Genomic DNA, 27,153 nt, shown 5'->3' with positions numbered 1-27,153 from the left:
GAAATAACCATTTTTGTGCATTTGCTCCTACAGGATGGGTTCTTTGGGAATGCAAACTGATACGACCTTTCTGGAGAACAATTCAGCAATGACAATCAAAATCAGAAACGCACAGACTTTATAGGCTCTATGTATTCACGAGTTTAATGGATATTGCTAAATTGCCCTCTAGAATAGCTGTATCAATTCACTTTCTCATTAACAGAGCACCGAAGAGCCTGTTGCTCTGTATCCTTGCCAACAATGGCTGTATCAGTTAAAAAAAACTGTCAAGCCAATAAGCAAAAGAACATTTATTTCTTTTGATTATTAGAGGTGTGTAACTGCTTTTCCTCTTCACTGGATTTTTGCATCATTTCTATGAATTATCTATTTATGTCCCTTGCCCATTTTCCCACTAAATTCCAATCTTTTTGTTATCTTTATAAGAAATCCTAATATTTTATATTAACTTTTTATCTGTTAATATTGTTGTCCTCTAGTCAATTACTCTTTTTTATGGGGCCTCTTGTCATCTAGATTTTATATTTTTATGTCATAAAATTCCTCATGTTGTAAAAATTTTTTTTTTGTCTTTTTGCCATTTCTTGGGCCGCTCCCCCGGCATATGCAGGTTCCCAGGCTAGTGGTCAAATCGGAGCTATAGCTGCCTACACCACAGCCACAGCAATGCGGGATCCAAGCCATGTCTGTGACCTACACCACAGCTCATGGCAACGCCGGATCCTTAGCCCACTGAGCAAGGCCAGGGATCAAACCCGCAACTTCATCGTTCCTAGCAGATTCGTTAACCACTGAGCCACGACGGGAACTCCAAATTTTTTACGGTTTCATGATACTAAGAGAGTCTCACCCTCCCAAAGGGTTATAAAAATAGTCGTCCATATTTTCTTTTAGCTAAAATAAGGTATTTGTACAGTGTTCTATACATTCTCCCTCCACTCAGCCTTCATAATCCATGTGTGGAACTGAAACTACTTAGAGGCAAACAAGAGCACTGTAACCACGCCCCTGTAACCATGAATCTTTGGAAGCACATACTCTCTGGAAATACAGAAAAAAATAAGTTTTAAAATCTCTGGGCATTTGACCCACATCAAGAAAAGATGGGTCAAAACAATGGGTTGTTTTGCAAATTACACAAATTTTACGAAGAGTTCCTGTCGTGGCTCAGCACACAAGCTTAATAGGAAGGTTTAACACACCTCTCTCACAAAATGATAAAACAAGATAAACATCAGTAAAGACAAGATCTGTCTGAATAAAAGGATTAAAAAATTTGATTGGACATAAATGAAACATTACACTTGATAATGACAGAATACACATTCCTTCCAAGTGCATTTGGAAAGCTTGCCAATACGGACAAAATGCTGGGACAGAGGAAGAAAGTCACAATGACTTAAAATAACTGAAATACGAATTCCTGCTGTGGCACAGGATCTGACTGTGGCAGTGCTGGTTGCTTCAGAGGCGCAGGTTCAACCCCTGGCCTGGTGCAAAGAGTTAAAGGTGCTGGTATGGCTGGCATGGCTGGCATGGCTGGCATAGGTCAGCAGCTTCAGTTTGGATTCAATCCCTGGCCCTGGAACTTTCATATGCTGCAGGTGTGGCCATAAAAAAAAAAAATTGGAATAACTCAAGAGTATATTTCCTGACCACTGTGGAATTTAGCTAAAATTAATAACAAAAAAATTACCAACTACTTCTACAAATATACTTCAACACACTTGTCAAACACACTTTAAAATTATTAAGCATAATTTTTGTTGTCCTCCCAAAAGTGAATGACATATTTTCAACATTATTCAGTTTAAAATATTCTAATTTTCATTGTGATTTACCCTCAATCTCTTAAAGGCAAGAGTCCTATTTTAATTCATCCCTGTGTCCATTACACTATTTACTAAAATACTCTGAACATAAAAGATTCTACTATGTTTGATTAAAATGACATATCTTATAAAAACATAAGATAGATATGATATGAAACCAAATTATTTAAAAGCTGACACACTTCATAATGAAAAGATATTATAAACATTATAATTACAGTAATAATTATAGCATCTAACCTTTACTGTGCACTTACTAAATGCGAGACACTATGCTAGACATATATATATTATATACATTCTCACTATTAAGGATACAGACTATACGCATATTTTATTACATAATATTTAAAAAAATCTTCCAATTGCTGAAGTGGAGAGTCATATTTTGCTCACCCCCATCAAGTGTCTTGACTTCTTTTTATTTGAGAAAGTTTCTGGAGAAGGAGCATTTCACAATTTGATTTGAACTTTTGCTTTACAAAGTGATTTCTTAAAGGCTCGGATAGTAGAAAAACTTTAGTTTCTACTTACGTACCTCATGTAAACCCAATTCCAATTTCATCACCATTTCAGAAAGATGACGATTTTCTAATTTGAGTGACTCCAGCTGATTCAAAATCTCCTGAGAAGGGAAAATAGAAAAAATAATAGATAAAATAATCAGTTAAATCAAATGCATCTTATATAATTTTTCCACATGTAATTTTCATTAAGTGAAGTTATATTCTTCATGCATATATACGAATGATTTCTAAAATGCTTTTTGAAAAGGTGTTTCAAAATGACTTAAAATGCACCCAATTGGAACATTATTCTAACATGATGACAGGGCACTCCTAACTCCCTAAGCACTTCTGTGTCGCCTACTCTTACTGGCCTCTACCTCCAACAGCATGTGGACTACACTCCTTGCAAAAGGTACTAACTTATTTTTAGTGCCCTTTCTCCTTAGCTTTTCTGCTTGACCATCCCTACTTTTAGCTTTCTGCTTCTCCTGCAAGGACTATGTGGTTTCCTTCCTTACTGCTACTTTTCTTCTTAGCTCCATTCCAACACCTTTCTACTCTAAATGAGTAGTTTCCTAAGTTTGGTGCGAGTCTCTCCTCTTCATACCCTCTGCTTTCTCATAATCCTCTAATTCTCCCAGGGTTTCAAACATCGACCTCATGCAAAATGTCTTACCTTGATTTTAATCTTGAACTCCATCCAAGTCTTCTGGAGAACTGACTCCAGAATTTATATATTTCCATATGAAAGTCCAGCCTTTATGTCAAACCAATGTCCCCTCTGCCAACTTCCCTACTTTGTATACCTTTGATGCAAATTCATTATCCTGCCCAAACCTACTCCCTATCTTTTCTGCATTTCACTAAAAAGCATCACTTTCTATTCCTGTTGCCCAGGCTGGAATCCTGAGTGACATCTTTCCCTAACTCTAATTCATTCTTCCTGTCCAATCAACTGAACAAAGACCAGTCCATTTTACCAGCCAAGTATCTCCAGAATTCATCCATTTCCCTCTGTCTCCCATGTACACTGCTCAGGCCACCATCTTGCAGCTGTGATAGAATCTAAGTGGTCTCCTTGCCTCCGTGCTTATTCTCCACAAGACAGCCACAGAGACCTCTTATTCCTGCTTAATGTCATTTTCTACAGGCCCTCGAGGTAACACGAAAACTCCTGCACAGGTTGGCAAGGCCCTTCTGGAGCTGATCCCTGCATTCCAGTCTCATCCCTTGCCACTGGCCCTGCCTGAGCTCTAGTCTGTCTCAGTGAACATGGCTCACCCTCACTACACACCACAGAAACTGTCTCATCACGTGTCTGTATCAGCATCTTCTCTTACCTCCCCACCGATCTTCACTAGATAAACCAGCCCACCCTCAACCTGAAGAAGAGGACTAATAAAAATTTACTGAATTAAATACTGTGGAAATTATACTTTTAATAAACCGAATCTTCAAAAACAAACTTCAAATAAGGAGTTTTAGTCCTGGAGTTCCTGTCGTGGAACAGTGGAAATGAATCTGACTAGGAACCTTGAGGTTGGGGGTTTGATCCCTGGCCTCCTTCAGTGGGTTAAGGATCCGGCGTTGCTAGCAGCTGTGGTGTAGGTCACAGACGAGGCTCAGATATGGTGCTGCTGTGGCTGTGGTGTAGGCCAGCAGCTACAGCTCCAATTAGACCCCTAGCCTGGGAACCTCCGTATGCCATGGGTGAGGCCCTAGGAAGACAAAAAGACAAAAATAAAAAAGTTTTAGTCCAAGTTTCACCTTATGCTCTACTGCTTTTTCTTCTGCCTTTTGTATCTCTACTTTAAGTCGCCTTTCCATGTCAGATGAAGAACTTTTGGTGGAAGCAATAGTGATATCTCGCTGATGTAACTCTCGAGTTAGTTGGGAAATCTCCATCTTCATTCCTTCTAGGACAGAACTATAACTCTGTTCGGCCTGTAAAATCTGTTCTTTCAACTACAAAGAAATAGAAAGCATGAAAAATTGAGAGAAAATATATAGACAGAAAAATACATTAATAGTTAAAATAACAAAGTAATTTTTACCTTACCTCAAGACATAAATTTCCCTGATTAAATCTGTAGAAAATTAGCAAGTTTACCAAGTTGCATATCTGTATTGAAAGTCAGATGGCTATACCCACAATTAGTTATTAGATCTTAAAACAGGGGGAGATGGGGAGTTCCTTTTGTGGCTCAGCAGGTTAAGAATCCGACTAGAATCCATGGGGATGCAGGTTCGATCCCTGGCCTCACTCGGTGGGTTAAGGATCTGGTGTTGCCTCAAGCTGTGGCATAGGTGGCAAATGTGGCTCAGATCCTGTGTTGCTGTGGCTGTGGCGGAAACCAGCAACTGCAGCTCCAATTCAACCCCTAGCCTGGAATTTCCATATGCCACACATGTGGCCCTAAAAGAAAAAATAAACAAACAAACAAAACAAAACAGGGAAAGATGGGTTACTCAAGTGCTGAGAACCAGTATTAAAGCCCAAGTATACATTGTTTAGAGGACAGCTCCTGTAACCTTCATTCTTTTTTCAGCTGCAAATCTAAAATTTTTGCTTATATGGTTTCATAGTCCATAGAAGATAACAGAAGAAGAAAGGGGCTAGAAGTAATCTTGAAGAAGTAATAAAAAATCTGAGTCAACAGCCAGGACCCATTAACATAGAGATAAACTCTGCACACGTCATACGCCATTTCGGATATAACTACCCATAGCACACCCTCATCATCACCTTCAGTCAGTAAGAAAATATTCAATGCCAGCTCACATAATGTGTTTGTGCATGCAAGGTGTGTATCTTTTCTTTTCGTCTTTTCAGAGCTGAATCCATGGCATGTGGAAGTTCCCAGGCTAGGGACTCAATTGGAGCTACAGCCGCTGGCCTATACCACAGCCACAGCAACTCCGGATTCAAGCCACGTGTGTGACTTACGCCAAAGCTCATGGCAACCCCGGATCCTTTAACCCACTGAGCGAGGCCAGAGATCGAACTGACATCTTCGTGGATACTGGTCGGGTTTGCTATTGCTGGGCCACAATGGGAACTCTGAGGTGTGTATCTTTTAGAAAACTTTTCATCAAGACATGTTTAAAATATAACTGGAGTTCAAAGGGGGCAGGCTTCAATTATCTGGAAAATACTTACATAGCATATCCCTGAGGATGACATAGAAGGCACTCTCCTAAGCACCTTTCAGGTACTCTCTACTCCTGAGCATCAAATGGGCTCTGCACTACACACTTTTCTCTCCTTAAAAATACTCCTGTAATCTCCAACCCGCAGCTCAGGCTGTAAACACTCAGGGCTCTGCAATCCCAGGCATGTGGACCTTTACCTTCTTAATCTCAGCCCTGTACTCATTGTTATGCACTTCCATCTTCTTCAGCTCTTCATATTTTTCCATTAGCTCTTGGCTCAGCTGTTTACATGTAGCACTCACAGATTCCAAGCTGTAAGACAAAAATAAAATTATGTATTTAAAACAAAATGAAAACCCTGAAACCACTGAAATCAAGTTATTTTACTTTGTTGATGTCTAAAGAAATATCCTACAATAGATGCAGAAAAAGCCTTTGACAAAATCCAACACCCATTTCTGATAAAAACCCTTCAGAAAGTGGGCATAGAGGGAACCTACCTCAACATAATAAAGACCATATATGACAAACTCAGAGCTAACATCAGCTTTTCTCAATGGTAAAAAGCTGAAAGAATTCCCGCTGAGATCAGGAACAAGACAAGGATGTCCGCTCTCGCCACTACTATTCAAAATAGTTTTGCTAGTCCTAGCCATGGCAATCTAAGAAGAAAAAGAAATAAAAGGAATCCAAATTGGAAAGGAAGAAGTACAACTATCACTATTTGCAGATGACATGATACCATGCCTAGAGAATCCTGAAGACCCTGCCAGAAAACTGTTAGAGCTCATTAATGGATGTGGCAAAGTTGCAGCATACAAAATTAATACAGAAATCAAGTGCATTTCTATATACTAACAATGAAAGGTCAGAAAGAGAAATTAGAGAAATAATCCCATTTATTATCACATCAAAGAGATTAAAATACTTAGGAATAAACCTATCTAAAGAGACAAAAAACCTGTACTCTGAAAACTATAAGATGCTCATGAAAGAAATCAAAGGTGACACAAACGGATGGAAACACATATGATGTTCTTGGACTGGAAGAGCCAATATTGTCAAAACGACTATACCACCCAAGGCAATCTACAGATTCAATGAAATCCCTATCAAATTACCAAGGACATTTTTCACAGAACTCGAACAAAATATTTTAAAGTTTGTTTGGAAGCACAGAAGACCCAGAATAGCCAAAGCCATTCTGAAAAAGAAAAATGGAGCTGGAGGAATCAGGCTCCCGGACTTCAGACTATACAACAAAGCTACAGTCATCGTGTGGTACTGGCAAAAAGACAGAAATATAGATCAGTGGAACAGCATAGAAAGCCCAGAATTAAACCCGTGCACCTACAGTCAACTCATCTATGACAAAGGAGGCAAGAATATACAATGGAGAAAAGACAGCCCCTTCAATAAGTGGTGCTGGGAAAACTGGACAGCAACATGTAAAATAATGAAATTAGAACACTTCCAAACCCCATACACAAAAATAAATCCCAAATAGATTTAAAAAAGCTCAAAATAGATTAAAGAATTAGATATAAGACCAGATAAAACTCTGAGAGGAAAACATAGGCTGAACACTCTCCAACATAAATCACAGCAATATCTTATCAGATCCACCTCTTAGAGTAATGGCAATAAAAACAAAAATAAATAAATGGGGGGAGGAGGCAAGATGGCGGAAGAGTAGGGGGACACACTCGCCTTCTCCCACAAACACAACAAAAACACATCTACAGGTTAAGCGACTCACACAGAACAGCAATCAATCGCTGTCGGAAGAACCTAAACTCCAATGATGGCAAGAATCTCGTGACATAACTGGGTAAAACAAGAGAAAAGAGGAGAGTGAGAGAAGGGGAATCCGAGCTGGATAGGTGCTCCCAAAAGGGAACTGTGGAGGAGAAAGGGATCCCACACCCTGGAAAGTCACCTACTCGATGGAAAGATCAGCCCAATCGGAGGAATCTCCAGATACAGAGAAGAGTGCAGCAGGAAGTCGGAGTTCTGAAAAGCAGAGTGAGAACCGAACAGATCATCTGAACTACTGGCACAGTCACCAAAAATTGAGACGCTTGGGTCGGGGCTGGGCAGAGAGACCTCGGCTCCGGAGGTTAGTCCCCTGGAACGGGTTGGGGTGGGTGGTGTGTAGACTGCTTGTGGGGAGGGCCTAGTAACCAGTCTGTCAGGTTTTACAGGGCAGAGACTGTTTGGGAGACTAGAAAGCAGAGCATTGCAGGGGGAGGGAGCAATACACTAAGGGCTGGGAAGTGGAAAGCCACATCAGAGGGAACCTGGGAGAAGAACTGGATCTGCAGGAGAGACAAGGCACCAGTGTTGGGGAGGGGAGAGAAGAAGGGGTGGGCTACCATAGAATACTCCCCATGCCACAGCGAGCTCACCAGCCCACCAGCTATCAGAAAGCTGTGCTTCCCAGTGCATCCCCCCTCCCCCTACCCCTCACGTGCGCACTGGACCTAGGGCTGCCTGCCATCCTGGAGGGCTGGCCTCAACATTTGCCAGAAGCCTACCACTGCAGGGGCTTTCCCTGCCCTGGCCTGCTTGCTCTCTAGAGGGGCTACACCCCCGCAGAGCAGCATCCAATACTGGCAGCCGCTGGGAAAAGGTCTGCAGCCCAGAAAAGCTAGAATAAGCTCGGCCAGGCTGTGAAAAATCTGCCTCCATTCTCAGGCAGTCCTTCCAAGTCGGGCTGCCCTGGGGAAGAGCCTCTTGGGTTCTGAGCTGCCCAGCTAGCTGCTTCAGCCCTCGGGGGGTGCTGCACTCCTATGGAACAGCTGCCCAGCACCGCCAGCCCCCTGAAAGAGCCCCACAGCCCAAAAACACCAGAGCAAGCTCTGCCCAGCCAAGTGAAATCTGCTCCCATCATGGTGCGGACCTCCCAGTCCTGTCTGCCCTCAGGAAGTCCTCCTTTGCCTAGAGAGACCCTGTCAGCCCCGCCCACCCTCTGGAAAAACCATGCTGCCTCAAAGAAGACTGACCAACAACGCCAGCCCTCAGGAAACATTCCACAGCAGTGCCAAGGCAAATACTGCCTGGCCACGGAGAATACAACTCCACCAGGAAAAAGAAAACAACAAGCAAGATGAAGAAGCTGAGAAACCACCCCCAGTTAAACCAACAGGAGAACTCACCTAAAGCAGTCAACAATGAAACAGATCTCTGCAGTCTGACAGACCTGGCGTTCAAAAGAGAAATAGTGAAAATACTGAAGGAATTAAGAGAAGATATGAACAGTAATGCAGACACCCTCAGAAAGGAACTAGAAAATATAAGGAGGAGTCAAGAAAAACTAAAAAATCCATTTGCAGAGATACAAACTGAAGTAAGGGCAGTAAAAACCAGAATGAATAATGCAGAAGAACGAATTAGTGATATGGAAGATAGAATAATGGAAATCCCCCAATCAGGTCAGTAGACAGAAAACCAAATGAAAAAACATGAAAGCAATATAAGAGACCTATGGGATAATATAAAGTGGGCCAATCTATGCATAATAGGAATTTCAGAAGGAGTAGAAAAAGGTAAGGGGATGGAAAATATATTTGAAGAAATTATCCCTGGAAACTTCCCAAATCTAAAGGATACTGAGTTCAAGACACAGAGGGCCCCAAACAAGTTGAACCCAAGACACATTATAATAAAAATGGCAGACACATTATAATAAAAATGGCAGAAGTTAATGATAAAGAGAGGATCCTAAAGGCAGCAGGAGAAAAGCAGAATGTTACCTCTAAGGGAACCCCCATAAAGTTATCAGCTGATTTCTCTACAGAAACTCTACAGGCCAGGAGGGATTGGCAAGAGATATTTAAAGTGCTAAAAAGAAAAAATGTGCAACCTAGAATACTCTATCCAGCAAGAATATCATTTAAAATAGAAGGATAAATATAAATTTTTTTCCAACAAACAAAAGCTAAAAGAATACAGCAATACAAAACCCAGGCTAAAAGAAATATTGAAAGGGCTTCTCTAAATCAAAAAAAAAAAGGAAGGAAAGAAAGGGAGGAAAAAGGAAAAAAAAAAAAAAGGAGGAAGAACTAGGATTGAGGAAACCACAGAGAGCAGTCACTCAAATAAGCCAGCATACAGATTTAATCATGAACATGTTTCAAATAAAAAAAAATTAAAAAGAAAAAAAAGAGTCAACAAAATCAGAAAATGTGGGCAAGGGAAGTAAGAAAATAAATAGACCCCCCCTTTTTTTTTTGGTTTGTTTCTCTTCTTAATTTTAGTATAGTAATGAAGTGTTTGAACCTATAGGACCATCAGACTAAAACATACAATTATAGGAAGGGTTAGCATACTTAAAAAACAGGGCAACCACAAGCCAAACCAAACACTGCATTCGCAAAAAATGAAAAAAACAAAACCAAAAAAAACAAAAAAACTCACACAGAAAATAACCGGAGACCATCCAACCAAAAAAAGAAAGGAAGAATGGAGAACCATAGAATCAACTGGAACACGAGGTTTAAAATGGCAGTAATAATCATCTATCAATTATCACCTTAAATGTCAATGGACTGAATGCTCCAATCAAAAGACACAGAGTGGCTGAGTGGCTAAAAAAGCAAAAACCTGCAATCTGCTGCCTACAAGGAACTCACCTTAGGACAAAGGACACATATAGATTGAAAGTGAAGGGGTGGGAAAAAAAAAATTCTCGCCAATAGACATGACAGGAAAGCAGGAGTTGCAACACTCATATCAGACAAAATAGACTTTAAAACAAAAGACATAAAGAAAGACAAAGAAGGACACTATTTAATGATTAAGGGATCCATCCAAGGAGAGGATATTACTATCATCAACATATATGCCCCAGGGAGTTCCCGTCGTGGCGCAGTGGTTAACGAATCCGACTAGGAACCATGAGGTTGCGGGTTCGGTCCCTGCCCTTGCTCAGTGGGTTAACGATCCAGCGTTGCCGTGAGCTGTGGTGTAGGTTGCAGACGCGGCTCGGATCCCGCGTTGCTGTGGCTCTGGCGTAGGCCGGTGGCTACAGCTCCGATTCAACCCCTAGCCTGGGAACCTCCATATGCCGCGGGAGCGGCCCAAGAAATAGCAACAACAACAACAAAAAAAAAAGACAAAAAACATATATGCCCCAAATACAGGAGCACCCAGATACATACAACAAATATTAACAGACATAAAGGGAGAAATTGATGGGAATACAATCATAGTAGGAGACTTTAATACCCGACTCACACCAATGGACAGATCCTCTAGACAGAAAACCAATAAAGCAACAGAGATCCTAAAGGAAACAATAGAAAAGGTAGACTTAATTGACATCTTCAGGACACTACATCCAAAAAAAATCAGAATACGCATTCTTCTCAAGTGCACATGGAACATTCTCAAGAATCGACCACATATTGGGACACAAAGCTAACCTCAACAAATTTAGGAACACAGAACTTATTTCAAGTATCTGCTCTGACCACAACGCCATGAAACTAGAAATCAACCATGGGAAAAGAAATGAGAAAAAACCTACTACATGGAGACTAAACAACATACTACTAAAAAAACCAATGGGTCAATGAGGAAATCAAGAAGGAAATTGAAAAATACCTTGAGACAAACGATAATGAAGGCACAAGCTCTCAAAATCTATGGGATGCTGCAAAAGCAGCGCTCAGGGGGAAATTTATAGCGATACAGGCCTTTCTCAAAAAAGAAGAAAGATCCCAAATTGAAAACTTAACCCGCCACCTAAACGAATTAGAAAAAGAAGAACAAAAAAGACCTAAAGTCAGCAGAAGGAAGGAATTATAAAGATCAAAGAGGAAATCAATAAAATAGAGATTTAAAAAACAACAGAGAAAATTAATAAAACTAAAAGCTGGTTCTTTGAAAAGGTAAACAAAATTGACAAACCCCTGGCTAGACTCACTAAGAAGAGCAGAGAAAGAACTCAAATAAACAAAATTATAAATGAAAAAGGAGAAATCAAAATGGATACTGCAGAAATACAAAAAACCATAAGAGAATACTATGAACAACTACATGCCAACAAATTTGACAATCTGGAAGAAATGGACAATTTTCTACAATCTTACAGCCTGCAAAACTGAATCAAGAAGAAACAACCAACTGAACAGACTGATCACTAGAAATGAAATTGAAGAAGTCATAAAAACACTCCCTACAAATAAAAGTCCAGGACCAGATGGCTTCACAGGCGAATTCTATCAAACATATAAAGAGGATCTGGTGCCCATCCTCCTTAAACTTTTTCAAAAGGTTGAAGAAGAAGGAATACTCCCAAAGACATTCTATGATGCCACCATCACCCTCATTCCAAAACCAGACAAAGATAATACCAAAAAAGAAAACTATCAGCCAATATCTTTGATGAATATAGATGCAAAAATTCTCAACAAAATCTTTGCCAACAAAATCCAGCAACATATCAAAAAGATCGTACACCATGACCAGGTAGGGTTCATTCCAGGTTCACAAGGATGGTTCAACATATGCAAATCAATCAACGTCATAAACCGCATTAACAAAAGAAAAGTCAAAAATCATATGATCATCTCAATAGATGCAGAAAAAGCATTTGACAAAGTCCAACATCCATTCATGATCAAAACTCTCGCCAAAGTGGGTATAGAGGGAACATTCCTGAGCATAATCAAAGCCATTTATGACAAACCCAGAGCAAATATAATACTCAATGGAGAAAAACTGAAAGCCTTCTCACTCAAATCTGGAACAAGACAGGGATGCCCACTCTCACCACTGCTATTCAACATAGTTTTGGAAGTCCTAGACACAGCACTTAGACAAACAAAAGAAATAAAAGGCATCCATATAGGAAGAGAAAAGATAAAACTGTCACTGTATGCAGACGACATGATACTATACATAGAAAACGCTAAGGACTCAACCCCAAAACTACCTGAACTGATTAATAAACTCAGCGAAGTAGCAGAATATAAGATTAACATTCAGAAGTCAGTTGCATTTCTGTATACCAGCAATGAAATATTAGAAAAGGAATACAAAAATACAATACCTTTGAAAATTGCACCTCAAAAAATCAAATACCTCAGAATACCTGACCAAGGAGGTAAAGGACTTATATGCTGAGAACCATAAAACTTTAATCAAAGAAATTAAAGAAGATGTAAAGAAATGGAAAGATATTCCATGTTCCTGGATTGGAAAAATCAATATTGTGAAAATGGCCATCCTACCCAAAGCAATCTACAGATTCAATGCAATCCCTATCAAATTACCCATGACATCTTTCACAGAACTAGAACAAACAACCCAAAAATTTATACGGAACAACAAAAGACCCAGAATCGCCAAAGCAATCCTGAGAAACAAAAACCAAGCAGGAGGCATAACTTTCCCAGACTTCAAGAAATATTACAAAGCCACAGTCATCAAAACAGTGTGGTATTGGTATCAGAACAGACAGACAGACCAATGAAACAGAATACAGAACCCGGAAATAAACCCTGACACTTATGGTCAATTAATCTTTGACAAGGGAGGCAAGAACATAAAATGGGAAAAAGAAAGTCTATTCAGCAAGCATTGCTGGGAAACCTGGACAGCTGCATGCAAAGCAATGAAACTAGAACACACCCTCACGCCATGCACAAAAATAAACTTAAAATGGCTGAAAGACTTAAATATAAGAAAAGACACCATCAAACTCCTAGAAGAGAACATAGGCAAAACACTCTCTGACATCAACATCATGAATATTTTCTCAGGTCAGTCTCCCAAAGCAACACAAATAAGAGCAATAATAAACCAATGGGACCTAATCAAACTGAAAAGCTTTTGCACAGCAAAGGAAACCCAAAGAAAACAAAAAGACAACTTACAGAATGGGAGAAAATAGTTTCAAATGATACAACAGACAAGGGCTTAATCTCTAGAATATATAAGCAACTTATACAACCCAACAGCAAAAAAGCCAATCAACCAATGGAAAAATGGGCAAAAGACCTGAATAGACATTTCTCCAAGGAAGAAATACAGATGGCCAGCAAACACATGAAAAAATGCTCAACATCGTTGATTATAAGAGAAATGCAAATCAAAACTACCATGAGATACTACCTCACACCACTCAGCATGGCCATCATTAATAAGTCCACAAATAACAAGTGCTGGAGGGGTTTTGGAGAAAAGGGAACCCTCTTGCACTGCTGGTGGGAATGTAAACTGGTATAGCCACTATGGAGAACACTTTGGAGATACCTTAGAAATCTTTACATAGAACTTCCATATGACCCCACAATCCCACTCTTGGGCATATATCCAGGCAAAACTCTACTTAAAAGAGACACATGCACCCACATGTTCATTGCAGCACTATTCACAATAGCCAAGACATAGAAACAACCCAAATGTCCATCGACAGATGATTGGATTAAGAAGATGTGGTATATATACACCATGGAATACTACTCAGCCATAAAAAAGAATGACATAATGCCATTTACAGCAACATGGATGGAACTAGAGACTCATACTGAGTGAAATGAGTCAGAAAGACAAACACCATATGATATCACTTATAACTGGAATCTAATATCCAGCACAAATGAACATCTCCACAGAAAAGAAAATCATGGACTTGAAGAATAGACTTGTGGCTGCCCGACGGGAGAGGGAGGGAGTAGAGGAATCAGGAGCTTGAGCTTATCAGACACAACTTAGAATAGATTTACAAAGAGATCCTGCTGAGTAGCATTGAGAACTATGTCTAGATACTCATATTGCAACAGAACAAAGGGTGGGGAAAAAATGTATACATGTAAGAGCAACTTGATCCCCATGCTGTACAGCGGGAAAAATAAAAAATAAAAAAACAAAAACAAAAACAAACTTAAACAAACTTAAAAGTTTCTGCACAGAAAAGGAAACCCTAAACAAAATGAAAAGACAATTCACAGAATGGGAGAAGATATTTGCAAATAAAGTGACTGACAAGGGATTAATCTCCAAAATTTATAAACACCTTCTGCAGCTCAATACCAAAAAAAAACCAAACAACCCCATCAAAAAATGGGCAGAAGATCTAAACAGACAATTCTCCAAAGACATACAGATGGCCAAAAAAACACATGAAAAGATGTTCAATATCACTAATTACTAGAGAAATGCTAATCAAAACCACTATGAGGTACCATCTTACACTGGCTAGAATGGCCATCATCAAAAAGTGTATGAACAATAAAGTGCTGGAGAGGGTGTGGAGAAAAGGGAACCCTGTTACACTGTTGGTGGGAATGTAAACTGGTGCAACCACTGTGGAAAACAGTTTGGAGATTCCTCAGAAAACTAAATGTAGAATTACTAATTGATCCCACTCCTGGGCATCTATCAAGAGAAAACTATGACTCAAAAAGATACATGTACCACTGGAGTTCCCATCGTGGCATAGTGGTTAACGAATCCCACTAGGAACCATGAGGTTGCGGGTTCGATCTCTGGCCTTGCTCAGTGGGTTAAGGATCCAGTGTTGCGTGAGCTGTGGTGTGGGTCGCAGACGTGGCTCGGATCATGCATTGCTGTGGCTCTGGTGTAGGCCAGCGGCTACAGCTCCGATTCGACCCCTAGCCTGGGAAACTCCATATGCTGCGGGAGAGGCCCAAGAAATGGCAAAAAGACAAAAAAAAAAAAAAAAAAAAATACATGTACTGCAGTGTTCACTGCAGCACTATATACAATAACCAAGAAATGGAAACAACCTAAATGCCCATCAACAGAGGAGTGGATCAATAAGATGTGGTACATATACACAATGGAATATCACTCAGCCATTAAAAGGAACAAAATAATAGCATTTTTAGCAACATGGATGGACCTAGAAATTATCATGTTAAGTGAAGTCAGTCAGACAATGAGACACCAACATCAAATGCTATCACTTACACTGGAATCTAAAAAAAGGACACAATGAACTTCTTTGCAGAACAGATACCGACTCATAGACTTTGAAAAACTTAGGGTTTCCAAATGAGATAACAGGTTGGGGGGTCAGGGGATGCACTGAGGGTGTGAGATGGAAATGCTATAAAATCTAGTTGTGATGATTGTTGTACAACTATAAATGTAATAACATTCATTGAGTAATTTTAAAAAATCAAAGAAATATCCTATATATCACCCCAACCCCAAATCAAAACTTGTTTCTAATTTCCTTATCACTGGAGGCAGCTAAATCCAATTCACACTTCTGGAAACACTTTTGATTTCTGTGTTTACCTATATTCTTTCTCTTTGTTTAAAATGTAACTGGTTACAAAATCCTAAAGATTCTAGCAATTTAGATAATTTTTTCTCTCTAGTTGTACAGAAGGTACCATTATAATCTCAATTTTCATCCTACTTAATTACAATTCCATCCTACACACAGCTGCCAAGATCATCTTCTTTAAAGAATTTCCAACTTGTCACCTGCCTTAAGAATCAGTCCCTCGTCAGGGATTGATGGCTCCTCATGGGTATCATACCTCTCTTATCTTTGCTGCTCCTACCTACTAATAAAGTCTTTTCCCCCTTTAAATTGCTAGGCTTTACGGTCTGCCATGTGCTGTTTGCTAAGCTTGCTCCTTGTCTCTTCACACACCATCCTCTAGACCATACTACAGCTTCCTCTCCCTTCCCCTGGGAGGGGAAGCTGCAATGGACAGTCAATCCCCTTTAAAGAATCAGATCAGCATTTACCTGATAAAACCACCCCAACCCTCAGTGCCCTAATCACCTTAAAAACAGTTTCTTTTCAATTGTTAAAGCTTGACTGTAGGTATTTTCTAGAATTTTCACATTAAGTTGCTCGTAGGTCTTTTAATGTGCATATTATATTTGTCAAACTACAAATTCTAGGATGAAAATAATGTCTTTTACTTCTCACCTCCCTCTAACCTTGCCTGCCATCCCCTCAGGCCCTGCATCATCTGGATCCAGACTGTTCAATAAGTGCTTAATAACTATCCTGATTGTTTCACCCACATAGCCAACTTACCAGATAAGCTATCATTCGAAAACAACATATGTGTAATGCAACAACACAAAAACAATCATTTAACTTCCTCCAGTTCCTGTTTCAGGAAATATTTTGTTCAAACTGAACAACACAAATAAGATGTCTATAAGTGTTCTTTTTCTGATTGTCTTTTGATACAGAAAAATAGTTTTTAAAAAGTCATTGTTTTACTACTGAACACTTGTATTTGTGTTCATTTATTCCAATTTTAACTATTTCTAAAAATCCTAAAATGCTAACTTATTTGGTACATGGTATGTGACTACAATGTGTCAAACACTGAGGTAGAGAGAGAAGAAAAATCAGAGATCACCTTGTCCTATCTACAGATGGGAAAAACCGAGGCCTAAAGAGACCAAGCTGTCTCAGGTGACAACATAAGAGGCAGTGTCAGAAATTAGAGTCTTCAGAGCCTGCTGAGAGCACAGTAAAAAAACAAAACAAAACAAACAAATATATATATATGTGGAGAGAGAGAGAGTGAGAAAGAGATACCACTAAAAAGTCAACCAATGGAAAATCTATGATTGAAAAAACATAAATAGGCCAGATGGGGGAGAAACAGTACATGGAGTTCACCTGCTCCCACAAACACACTAAAAAAAAAAATTCATCTACGTGTAGAATGATATTCACAGATCATCTACTGAAAGCTGGCAGAAGACCTCAGACTTCCAAAAAGGGAAGAAAACCTCCACATAACTAGATAGGACAAAAGGAAAAAACAGAGAGAGAGAAGAGAGAACAAATAATCAGGATGGGACCAGCACTTCTGGGAGGGACCTGTGAAACAGGAAAGGAATCTACATACTGGGAGGCCATCCGGTTGATGAGGGGAGCCTCAAAATCTCAGAGAAAAGCACAGCAGCTGGTCTGAGGAGAGCAAAGCCTCAGAGAGCTGCACAGATGAGACATTCAGGTGGGGGTAGGTGCTGATTTTCAGGCTTTGGAGGTCAGTCCCAGAAAGAGGACTAGGGTTAGCTGTGTGGAAACAGCCTGAGGAGGCTAGGGAGTGGTGTGCCACAGTGAGGGAAGAGAGAAGGCCTGGGCCCTCCAGAGAAGCAAGGCACTGTGCCTGGAGAGTGCGGGGTGGGGGATGGGGAGGCAGGACCATATAAGAACTTCCGTCTCTGCGCATGTGTGCAGGCTCTCAGGCAGCAGGGCATTTCTTGTGTGGGCCATGAAGGTGGGTGCTAGCTGCTGCAGCCATTCCAGACTCCAGAAGTGGGTGCAGCCACCACTGCCTGCCACCCTCACCACCTCAGGGACCCACATTGCTGAGGAGGGCCCTGCAACCAGGTGCCACCCATTGCCATCAGCTCTCTGGGGACATACGGCCTGCCACCACCACTGCTGCCAAGGGTCCTGCATTGAGGCACTACCCTTCGATCCTACTTCCCTGGGAACACACATCCCCTGCCTTTGCCAAGCTGAGGGTCCCATGACTAGGTGCCACCTCCACCTCCCTGAAGGATGCTGCTACTGTCAAGGACTGTGCAGCCTGCTGCTACCACCTCTCTGTGGGTCCAGGCACTGCCAAGGCCCAGTGACCAGGCACTGTCTGCAGGTGCCATCCACTGCCCCCACCTCTATGAAAGGGATAAGGGAAACATGCATGGGCCGTACACCCACACACCTTCTATGAAGGGGATAAGGGCCTGAACACACTGAAGAAAGAGACAGCAAGCATCCGAACCAAAAGTAGCCCTCACACCAAAAAAACAGTACAACCAGGGACACTCCTGCATATAAATAGACCTACAAGACTACAATGGATAATTGTTTCCCCTAAACTCACAGAATAAGAAAAATATAAGCAAAATGAGGAAGCACAGGAAACATTCCCAGTTAAAAGAACAGGAGAATTTCCCTGCTGGAGCAAACAACAAAACAGACCTCTTTAGTCTAGCAGACACCAAGTTCAAAAAGAAGGTAATGAAAGTACTGAAGGAGTTAAGAACAGCTACCAAAAGTAATGAAGATGACTGTAAAAAGGAAGTAGAAACTATATGGAGGAGTCAAGAAAAATTAGAAAATTCATTTGCTGAAATGAAAGATGGGCTAAAGGCAATAAATTGCAGAATGAATAATGCAGAGGAATGAATAAGTGACTTGGAAGATAGATAGAAAAATCAGGACAGCAGACGGCCAAATGGAAAAAAATGAAACAATATAAGAAAACTATGGGATAATATAAACTGTACCAATCTACGCATAATAAGGATCCCAGACGAGAAGAGAGAAGGGGATTGAAAACGTATTTGAAGAAATTATGGCTGAAAATTTCCCAAATCTAAAGAAGGAAACAGATATCCAGATATAGAAAGTACAGAGGGTTGCAAACAAGATAAGCCCAAACAGACCTACACCAAGACATATTAAAATAAAAACGGCAAAATTTCAGAGTTCCCGTCGTGGTGCAGCGGAAATGAATCCGACTAGGAACCATGAGGTTGAGGGTTCGATCCCTGGCCTTGCTCAGTGGGTTAAGGATCTGGCGTTGCTATGAGCTATGGTGTAGAGTTGCAGATGCAGCTTGGATCCAGCATTGGACCCCTAGCCTGAGCACCCCTAACCGATTCAACCCCTAACTTGGGAACCTCCATATGCCACAGGAGTGGCCCAAAAAGCAAGAAAAAAAAAAAAAAGAAGAAGAGGATACTACACTCATCAATATACATGCACCTAGTATAGGAACACTCAAATACATAAAACAAATATTGACAGACATAAACAGAAAAATTGATGGGAATACAATAACAGTACAAGACTTTAATACCCCACTCACATCAATGGACAGATCTTCTAGACAGAAAATCAATAAGGCAACAGAGATACTAAATGACACAATAGAACAGTTGAGTTAATTGATATTTTCAGGATATTTCATCCAATAAAACCAGAATACATACTCTTTTCAAGTGCAAATGGAACATTCTCTAGGGCTGACCACATACTAGGGAACAAAACTAACACCAACAAATTTAAGAGTATAGAAATTATTTCAAGCATCTTCTCTGACCACAATGGCATGGAACTAGAAATTGACTATAGGAAAAGAAATGAGAAAAAACTAATTATATGGAACCTAATCGAGATGCTACTAAAAAACCAATGGATCAAAGAAGAAACCAAAAAGAAAATTAAAAAAAAACCTTGAGACAAATGACAATGAAAATACAACAATATAAAATCTGTGGTATGCCACAAAAGCAATTCTTAGAGGGAAGTTCATAGCTATAAGTCCTTCCTCAAAAAAAAAAAAAAAAAAAAAAACAAGAAAAATCTCAAATCAACAACCTAACTTTCCACCTAAAAGATTTAGAAAAAGATTGCCAAAGGGGAGGGAATGGGATGGACTGGGAGTTTGGGGTTAATAGATGCAAACTACTGCATTTGGAGTGGAAAAGCAATGAGATCCTGCTATTGTATAGCACAGGGAACTATATCACTTGTGATGGAACATAGTGGAGGAAAACGTGAGAAAAAGAATATATATATATATATATATATATACACACACATATATATTATGACTGGATCATTTTGCTGTACAGTAGATATTGATAGAACACTGTAAATCAACTATAATGGAAAAAATAAAAATCATATAAAACAGCATTAGAAAAAGAAGAACAAATAAAACCTAAAGTCAGCAGAAAGAAGGAAATAACATAATCAGAGAGAAAATAAATAAAATAGATTTTTAAAAAAGAAGAGAAAAAATTCAATAAAACCATGAGCTGATAATTTGAAAGGGTAAACAAAACTGACAAACTTCTGGCCAGGCTCACCAAGAAGCAAAGAGAGAACCCAACTAAACCAAATAAGAAATGAAAAAGGAGAAATCTCAACTGATACTGCAGAAATACAAAAAACCATAAGAAAATACTATGAACAATTATATGCCAACAAATTTGACAATCTAGAAGAGATGGACAACTTTCTAGAAACATATAGCCCACAAAAAATCAAGATGAAATAGATAATTTGAACAGATTGTTCACTAGAAGTGAATTTGAATATATAATGTAAACAAAGGTCCAGGACCAGATGGCTTCCCAGGAGAATTCTATCAAACACACTAAGAACTTATACGGATCCTTCACAAAAACTGAAGTGGAGGGAATACTTCCAAAGACATTTTATAAAGCTATCACCCTAATACCAAAACCAGAAAAACATATCACCAAAAAAGTAAATTAATGACCAATCTTTGACAAATATAGTGTAAAAATTCTCAACAAAATATTCTCAAACTGAATCAAACAACACATAAAAAAGATCATACACCACAACCAAGTGAATTCACTCCAAATTCACATGGATGGTTCAACATACACAAATCAATCAATGTAATATACCACATTAACAAAAGAAAAGTCAAAAACCACAGATCATCTCAATCAATACAGAAAAAGCATCTGCAAAATTCAACATTCATTCATGATAAAAACTCTTACCACAGTGGGTATAAGAGAACATATCTCAACATAATGAAGGCCATTTATGACAAACCCAAAACCCATATGATACCCTCTCTCACCATTTTTATTCAACATAGTATTGAAGTCCTAGGAATAGCAATCAGAAAAGAGAAAGAAATAGGTATTGTAAGGGAAGAGGTAAAATTGTCACTATATGTAGTTGACATGATACTATATATAGAAAACCCTGAGGACGCAACAAAAAATACTTGATCTGATAAATTCAGCAAAGTTGCAAGGTACAAGACTAACATTCAGAAATCAGTAGCATTTCTGTGTACTAACAATGAAATATCAGAAAAGGAATGCAAAAAATAAATAAATAAATAAATAAAACCTATTAAAATCACACCAAAAAGAAACACAAAAACCTAGGAATAAACCTGACCCAGGAGGTAAAAGACGCTGAGAACTATAAAACATTAATAAAGGAAACTAAAGAGGATTCAAAAAAATGTAATGATATCCTATGCTCTTGGATTAGAAAATTAATATTGTTAAAATAGCCATACTACCCAAGGCAATCTACAGATGTAATCCAACCCCTATCAAATTACCAATGACATTTTTTTCACAGAACTAGAACAAATAATCTAAAATTTCACATGGAACCATAAAAGACCTAGAACTGCCAAAACAATCAAGGGGAAAAAACCAAACAAATGAGACTGGAGGCATAACCCTCCCAGACTTCAGACAATACTGAAAAGCTACAGTAATCTAGACAGTGTGGTACTGGCACAAAAACAGACATATAGATCAATAGAATAGAATAGAGAACCCAGAAATAAACCCAGACACCTACAGTCGATTAATCTTCAACAAAGGAGGCAAAAACATAAATGAGGAAAAAGACAGTGTATTCAGCAAATGATGCGAGGAAAACTGGACAGCTGCATGTAAATCAATGAAACTAGAACACACCCTCACACCATGCACAAAAATAAACTCAAAATGGCTTAAAAACGTAAACATAAAATGACACCATAAAACTTCTACAAGAGAACATAAGCAAAACATTCTCTGACATCAACAGTAGAAATATTTTCTTAGGTCAGTCTCCAAGGCAATAGAAATTAAAAACAAAAATAATACTAATGGGATCTAATCAAACTTACAAGTTTTTTTTTTTTTTTTTTTTTTTTTTTTTTTTTTTTGTCTTTTTGCCATTTCTTGGACCGCTCCCACAGCTTATGGAGGTTCCCAGGCTAGGGGTCTAATCAGAGCTGTAGCTGCCAGCCTACACCACAGCCACAGCAACGCGGGATCTGAGCCACGTCTGCAATACACCACAGCTCACAGCAACGCTGGATCATTAACCCACTGAGCAAGGGCAGGGATCGAACCCACAACCTCATGGTTCCTAGTCGGATTTGTTAACCACTGCGCCATGACAGGAACTCCAAAACTTATTAAGTTTTGCACAGCAAAGAAAACCGTAAGAAAATGAAAAGATAACCTACAGTATGAGAGAAAAGAGTTGCAAAATACACAAACAACTCATACAACTCAACAATGAAAAAACAAACAACCCAATCAAAAAATAGACAAAAGACCTAAATAGAAAATTCTTCAGAGAGGACATATGGATGGCCAATAGGCACATGGAAAGATGTTCAACACTGCTAATTATTAGAGAAATGCAAATCAAAATTACAATGAGTAACCACCTCACACTGGTGAGAATGGCCATCACTATTCAGCCCTCAAACAACAAATGCTAGAGAGGGTATGGAAAAAGGAACCCTCCTACACTGTTGGTGGGAATGTACATTGGTACAACCACTATGGAAAATTGTATGGAGGTTCCTCAGAAAATGAAATACAGAATTAACATATGAGCCAGCAATTCCACTCCTGGGCATATATCTGGACAAAACTTTCATTCAAAAAGATACATGCACCCCTATATTCACTGCAGCACTATTTACAACAGCTAAGAAATGGAAACAATCTAAATGTTCATCAACAGATGATTGGATTAGGAAGATGTGGTATATAAACACAATGGAATATTACTTGGCCATAAAAAAGGACAAAATAATTTCATTTGTAGCAACATGGCTACAATTACAGATTATCACACTAAGTGGAGTAAGTCAGAAAGAGAAGGACAAATACCATATGACATCACTTATACACGGAATCTAAAATATGGCACAAATGAACCAATCTATAAAACAGAAATAGACTCTTGGGCATAGAGAACAGACTTGTGGTTGCCAAGGGAGAGAGGGGAAGCAGTGGGATAGACTGGGCATTTGGATTAGTAGATGCAAACTATTACATTTAGAATGGATAAACAATAAGGTCTTAATATATAGCACAGGGAACTATATCCAGTCTCTTGGGAAAGACCATGATGGAAAATAATATTAAAAAAAAAGAATGTATACACTTTGCTGTACAGCAGAAATTGGCACATTACAAATAAACTATAATTTTAAAATATAAATATTCATTCTAATGTCAATAAGAATGCTAAGCTTTAATTTATTTTATTCAATCTAAAGTGTGCACATATACCTCAATGATAACCAAGAATATCTTAAGTCTTCCAAGGTGAGGAAGAAATAAAGTAAAAACTCTGTGTATGCATGTACATTTAACATGAAAAAAAAATGCTTAACGACTTCCAAAATCAGAAATAAAAGATGTATTACTTAAAGGCAGTACAAAAAAATATAATAAAGATAAATCTAAAAGAGTGAAATGGAAATTTTGTAGCTGTTTGTTGCCTAAAGGCTAATGGTTTGTGTATTTTTGTCTTTTACATACAGAAAATATTAGTGTACAAAGGATTATGATTTACATTTAAAACAAAATATAAAACTCTTCCCAATCAAAAAATTTAGTGGTATGACCAAAAAAAGCTCACAAATAAGATAATACAAGTAAGCTGGGCATGGTATAGCAAAGTCAGGATTCAATTAACACCTAAGGAAATATTGCTTGCACTTCAGGACAAAAAGAAGGAGCACCACGTGTCGAGAGTGACACTGCCAAGAGCAACTAGAAGGCCTTCTGCACAGGAGAAATGTGAAGTACAGACAGTCAATACAAACAACCCTTTTGAAGAATTTGGCTTTGAAAGAGAGCAGAGAAATATGGAAGAAACTCAAAAGGAATATAGAATTAAAGGAGAATTTTCACTTTTTTCCCAAGATGGGGAATATTAAAATATATTTTATACCCCGGAAATGATTTAGCAGAGAGGAAGAACTTGATGACATAAAAGATTAAGGAAAAAACTACAGAAACAGTACACAAATGGAGTCTTAGGGGCACAGACACGTGCCTCCATTAATTCATCTACTCTGACAGATTTGGCAGTAGCAAGATTAGGAAATTCTCTTTTATGATGATGATGCTTAAAGGAGAGCTTTAATCTCAATGAAATAAGAAGTTAGGCCATTTGAGGATAGAAGAGAAAAAAACTTTTGTTTTCACTTGTTATATCAGCTTACTTTATCAATGTAATGGCCAAAAATCATTTTTAACAATGTGGATGTTTTTGAATTTGTATGTAATTATCTACCTGCCTTCCAGATGAGTCACCTCCGCTTGGAGAAGTTCTTCACTAGTGTGGGTAAAATCCAGCCGGGAGAGCACTTTCTCCAAGTCCCCCTGCCCTTGAGAGGGATACCCCCTTTCTTCCTGAGCCTCCTCCAGTGACCTATGGGAGGACCCAGGAGGACTGTTAAGGCCTTGTATCTTTACAAACAAAAACAACATTGAGCCAGTTCATATTTCCCAACTGTTTTGGTAAGGGAACTCTTCAGTTTGTTTCCTGCTTTATAATAATAAACACTGGGAGAGTAAAGAGGCAGAGAAGATTTTTCTTGAAAAAGTCAGCAACAGTTTACTCCTTTCTCACTTGGGATTTGGCCTGTTTTTTCAAGAGAAAAAGACAAAATGACAAAAACCATCTTTTTGACCCTTGACCCCTTCAGTCAAAGAAACTGAGGTTACGGAGAGTTCTGGTAACAACAGAATGTGCACCAGATTCAAGCAAAAGGAGTAGAGCTTCTCCTTTTACTTTCCACACAAATCTCATAGCAACAATTCATAGATAGAAATAAAATTAGTTTCACAAGTTTTTTTAAAGGGCTATCTTAATAACTGGCTTTTTTTTTTTTTTTTTTTTTTTTTGTCTTTTTTTGCTATTTCTTGGGCCGCTCCCACGGCATATGGAAGTTCCCAGGCTAGGGTTCGAATCGGAGCTGTAGCCACCAGCCTACGCCAGAGCCGCAGCAACACAGGATCCGTGCCGCGTCTGCAATCTACACCACAGCTCACGGCAACGCCGGATCGTTAACCCACTGAGCAAGGGCAGGGACCGAACCCGCAACCTCATGGTTCCTAGTCGGATTCGTTAACCACTGCGCCACGACGGGAACTCCATAACTGGCTTATTGATGATACTGATGATAAATAAGCAGCTACTAATCAAGACTAATTCTACCAAGGAAGGGATGCTTCCCAGGGGATATGGATTACAATTCCTTTCATATCTTTTCACTTTCACCAAGGGTACAGGTTGACACAGGGGTTTCTAACTTTCTAAACGTCAGATTCCTTGGTTAGGGACCCAAACTGGAGGCAGAAAAAAACTAACCACACGATATTTTCCAATACTATAAAAATTTAACTCAAAACTAAAACTAAAAACAAAAACCATAATAGAATCAAATACAAAATTATGAAAAGGCAATATTAAAAATGGCACTTAATGCTAAATCACTCTGTGGCTAAGATTAATAATTTAAGATCAAATAAGAGTTCCCTGGTGGCTCAGCAGGTTAAGAATCTGGTGTGGTCACTGCTGTGGCATGGGTTCAGTTCCTGGCCCCCAAATTTCCGCCATGCCATGGGTGAGGCCCAGAAAAGAGTAAATGTACCTCATGGTCTCTAATGTGTGTTGAGTGTCAGCTGCCTTTAATTTTGCTTGGAGCTTCTCCTTTTGTATTCTTGCTTCACGGATAAAATTTTCTTGAGTCTGAAGAGCAGCCTTCAATTCTCTCTTTTCTTCTTGTAGAACCTACAAAAAATACTCGGAAAAAAAGTCAGATGTTATTACAATTTTTCTGTACCACAGGAAGAGGAAGCCAGTGGGTCAGACTGTGAATTAATAAGGCTTAATATTAATAAGGCTTGTTATTTCGATCCTGTTATTAATATCAGTATCTGATTCATTGGTTAGAGCAGGGAAGAAACCACAGATTTTGGAACCTAGTCCTAGGTTAATTAGTTTCTCTTAAAACACTGAAACACACATTTCCTCAGTTATAGTATACCACAATTTAAAAACATACCTCTAGCAGTTTGTCAGATTCCCTCAATTTTTCTTCTTTTTGCCGCTGCTCTTGCATAATAGTCATATTGGTTCCAACCAAGTCATTGACCCTCATGGTGAGGCGCTCTATTTCCAACTCATTGGCACAGATAGTGTCGTTGGCCCGCTCCAGCTTACTGCTCAGGTGCTGGATTTCCGACTGGCTAGACAACTCTACAGACTCTAATTTTTGTTTCCGATTGGCAAGCTGAGCCTAGAAACACACAGATTAACAATTGGTAAAAAGTGACAAGATGTATAATCTATGAGTAAGGAAGACTAAAATGATGTAAACATGAGTTTTACTTTTATAAAAACATAAAGTATTAACTCATTAAAAATATATAACTCATTCATAATAGAAAAATTTTCATGATAAAAAACAGGAATAGAGAGAAACTTTCTCAGTTGATAAAGACTATCTACAGAAACCATACAGCTAACATTACATTTAATGGCGGTAAACTCAACACTTTCCCATTAAGATCAGATGCAAGGCAAGGATGTGCCTTCACACCACTCCTTTTCAAGATCACAATGGATATCCCTGTTAATGTAATAAGGCAAGAAAAGGAAATAAAAGGTATATATATATAATGAAAGAAGACACAAAACCGTCTTTGTTCAAAGATAACATGATCACCTATGCAGAAAATCTGAAAAGAATCCACTAAAAAAAAAAAAATCCTGGAATTAATAAGCAATTGTAGCAAGATTTTAGGATGCAAGTCAAATACATAAAAGTCAATCACTTTCCCATATATATATACCAACAATG

At 38.9% G+C, this 27,153-nt stretch overlaps 1 protein-coding gene across 13 annotated transcripts in view; it reads right to left on the bottom strand.

The window, feature by feature from the left end:
- CEP63 (centrosomal protein 63) overlaps positions 1-27,153 on the bottom strand; it is a 101,466-nt gene that overhangs the window by 7,035 nt on the left and 67,278 nt on the right. For all 13 annotated transcript variants that reach the window (XR_002337692.1, XM_005669858.3, XM_021069477.1 and 10 more), the window contains 6 exons: positions 26,356-26,589; positions 25,942-26,081; positions 24,579-24,716; positions 5,695-5,809; positions 4,112-4,309; positions 2,374-2,460 (listed from right to left, as the gene is read on the bottom strand). Coding sequence is in view for 12 of the 13 variants with exons in the window: in XM_005669858.3 (XP_005669915.1) it covers positions 2,374-2,460; positions 4,112-4,309; positions 5,695-5,809; positions 24,579-24,716; positions 25,942-26,081; positions 26,356-26,589 (912 nt within the window). In the remaining variant the exon portion in view is untranslated. The remainder of the gene's footprint in view (positions 1-2,373; positions 2,461-4,111; positions 4,310-5,694; positions 5,810-24,578; positions 24,717-25,941; positions 26,082-26,355; positions 26,590-27,153) is intronic.

Source organism: Sus scrofa, chromosome 13 (assembly GCF_000003025.6).
Source record: "Sus scrofa isolate TJ Tabasco breed Duroc chromosome 13, Sscrofa11.1, whole genome shotgun sequence".
NCBI classification, from domain to species: domain Eukaryota; kingdom Metazoa; phylum Chordata; class Mammalia; order Artiodactyla; family Suidae; genus Sus; species Sus scrofa.
This window is presented reverse-complemented; position numbering and strand designations above follow the sequence as displayed.